A 1,997-nucleotide genomic window follows, 5' to 3' on the forward strand; every position below is an offset into this window, starting at 1 on the left:
AGCCTTATGTCTTCCAAACATTTTCTTCTCCCATCACCACTTCAAAATCTAACTTCTCCAACGGGGGGGAGAGGTAAGTTAGGTGGTCCAAGAAGCCTCACAACTCACCTTTGAAAATAAGCTGCATCTAAATGAGGTAACAGCTGCTTCTCACAGGAGGGGGAAAATATCCCAACCAAGCAAAAAACCTCTCACTTCTGGCCTAGTGAGGCTTTCAGTGGTATCTGGAGGTGGTCTGTGGTCAATAGGCATGGGAAACATCTTTTGGGGTGATCTGAACAGCTCCTGCAGCAACGCAGGCAACAGCTGCTACCTGGAAAACAGCATGAGGTTCAACTTCACCCTCCAAGAGCAGGCAGCTGATTTCTACATTGTCCTGCCCGTGATCTACTCTGTGATCTGTGCGGTGGGGCTCACAGGCAACACTGCTGTCATCTATGTGATCCTCAAGGCCCCCAAGATGAAGACTGTGACCAACATGTTCATCCTGAACCTCGCTATCGCTGATGACTTGTTCACCCTTGTCTTGCCCATCAATATTGCAGAGCACCTCCTCCGCTACTGGCCCTTTGGAAAAATCCTCTGCAAGGTCATCTTGTCCATAGATCACTACAATATATTCTTCAGCATTTATTTCCTGACAGTGATGAGCATAGACAGGTACCTGGTGGTGCTGGCTACGGTCAGGTCCAAGAGGATGCCCCACCGCACGTACCAAGCAGCCAGGATTGTCAGCCTGTGCATCTGGATCCTGGTCACCATCATAGTCCTCCCTTTCATCATCTTTGCCAATGTCTACACTGATGACCTGGAGATCAAGAGTTGTGGTCTCAATTTCCCCAAGCCGGAGAGGTTTTGGTTCAAAGCCAGCAGGATCTACACCCTCATCCTTGGCTTTGCCATTCCAGTATCCACCATCTGCATCCTCTACACCATGATGCTCTACAAGCTGAGGAACATGCACCTGAACTCCAATGCCAGAGCCCTGGACAAAGCCAAGAAGAAAGTCACCATCATGGTCTTCATAGTCCTGGCTGTGTTCCTCTTCTGTTGGACCCCTTTCCACCTGGCTACCATCGTGGCTTTGACCACTGACTTACCCCAGACCTCCATGGTCATTGGGATATCCTACTTCATCACCAGCCTAAGCTATGCCAATTCATGCTTGAATCCTTTCTTGTACACTTTCCTGGATGACAGTTTTCGGAAAAGTTTCCGGAAGCTGCTGGAATGCAGAACTTCTTGAACAGGGGGCTGGGGCTGGCAGGTCCCTGCCCTTCCAGGGTTTTTCAGGAGAAACTTTGCAGACTGGAGGAGTGGCCAATGAATGCACAACGTCCTTTCTTTGGTTTATATGTAATGTGTGGTCTGTTTGTAACCCTCATCAGCAACAGGGTTTGTCCTGCCCACTTGCAACTCTTGTATTTCCCCTCTTTGCTCCCACCAACTTGCATTTCTAGACCCTGATTTTAATTTCACCCTCTGAATTACTAAGGACAGAACATTTCCTTTTCAGGGGTGTGCTTCTGCCACAGAGTGGTCCTTTATTGCCATCTGCTGTACAGCACGGACAGGCTGGAGACCAATTTCCAGAGGAGTGCAAAGCTCAGTTCTTTATCACTGAGTTATTAGGGAGGATTGTTTAATGGAGCAGAGCTAATGAGCACTTTCAATGAAACATCTGTAAAAGAGAGGATGAGTATTTAGAAGAGAAAAGAAACTATTTTCAATGTTCGTGTATGTTCCTGTGTGTTATGGCTTTCTTTTGATTTTGAAGGATTGTCCATCTTCCACCCCACCACAAATTTCCTCTTTTCTGACTTGTTAAATTTAGACCAAAAGGAAGATTTGAGTCTCAAAAATGGTGCCAAACAGCACACCATACAAATACTATAACAACTGTGAGAACTTGTGTTAGAAATCATTTTGAACTAGTTGTTCCTGTAAAGTGTCAAATACATATTTATTTAAGAGTGAGTAATGAAATAAACCTCATG

The 1,997-nt window shown here is 46.0% G+C and overlaps 1 protein-coding gene across 1 annotated transcript; it reads left to right on the forward strand.

The window, feature by feature from the left end:
* Positions 1-364: 364 nt before the first annotated feature.
* Positions 365-1,246, forward strand: LOC128942847 (neuropeptides B/W receptor type 2-like; the record flags this gene model as incomplete). Its single annotated transcript, XM_054285489.1, has 1 exon — positions 365-1,246. A coding segment is annotated over one exon (882 nt), but the record flags the coding sequence as incomplete, so codon positions are not given.
* Between the last annotated feature and the right edge of the window lie 751 nt (positions 1,247-1,997).

The sequence above is a fragment of the Melozone crissalis genome, unplaced genomic scaffold (genome assembly GCF_028551555.1).
Source record: "Melozone crissalis strain CALT ecotype California unplaced genomic scaffold, PUWL_Pcris_2 ptg000044l_1, whole genome shotgun sequence".
In the NCBI taxonomy this organism is placed as follows: Eukaryota; Metazoa; Chordata; class Aves; order Passeriformes; family Passerellidae; genus Melozone; species Melozone crissalis.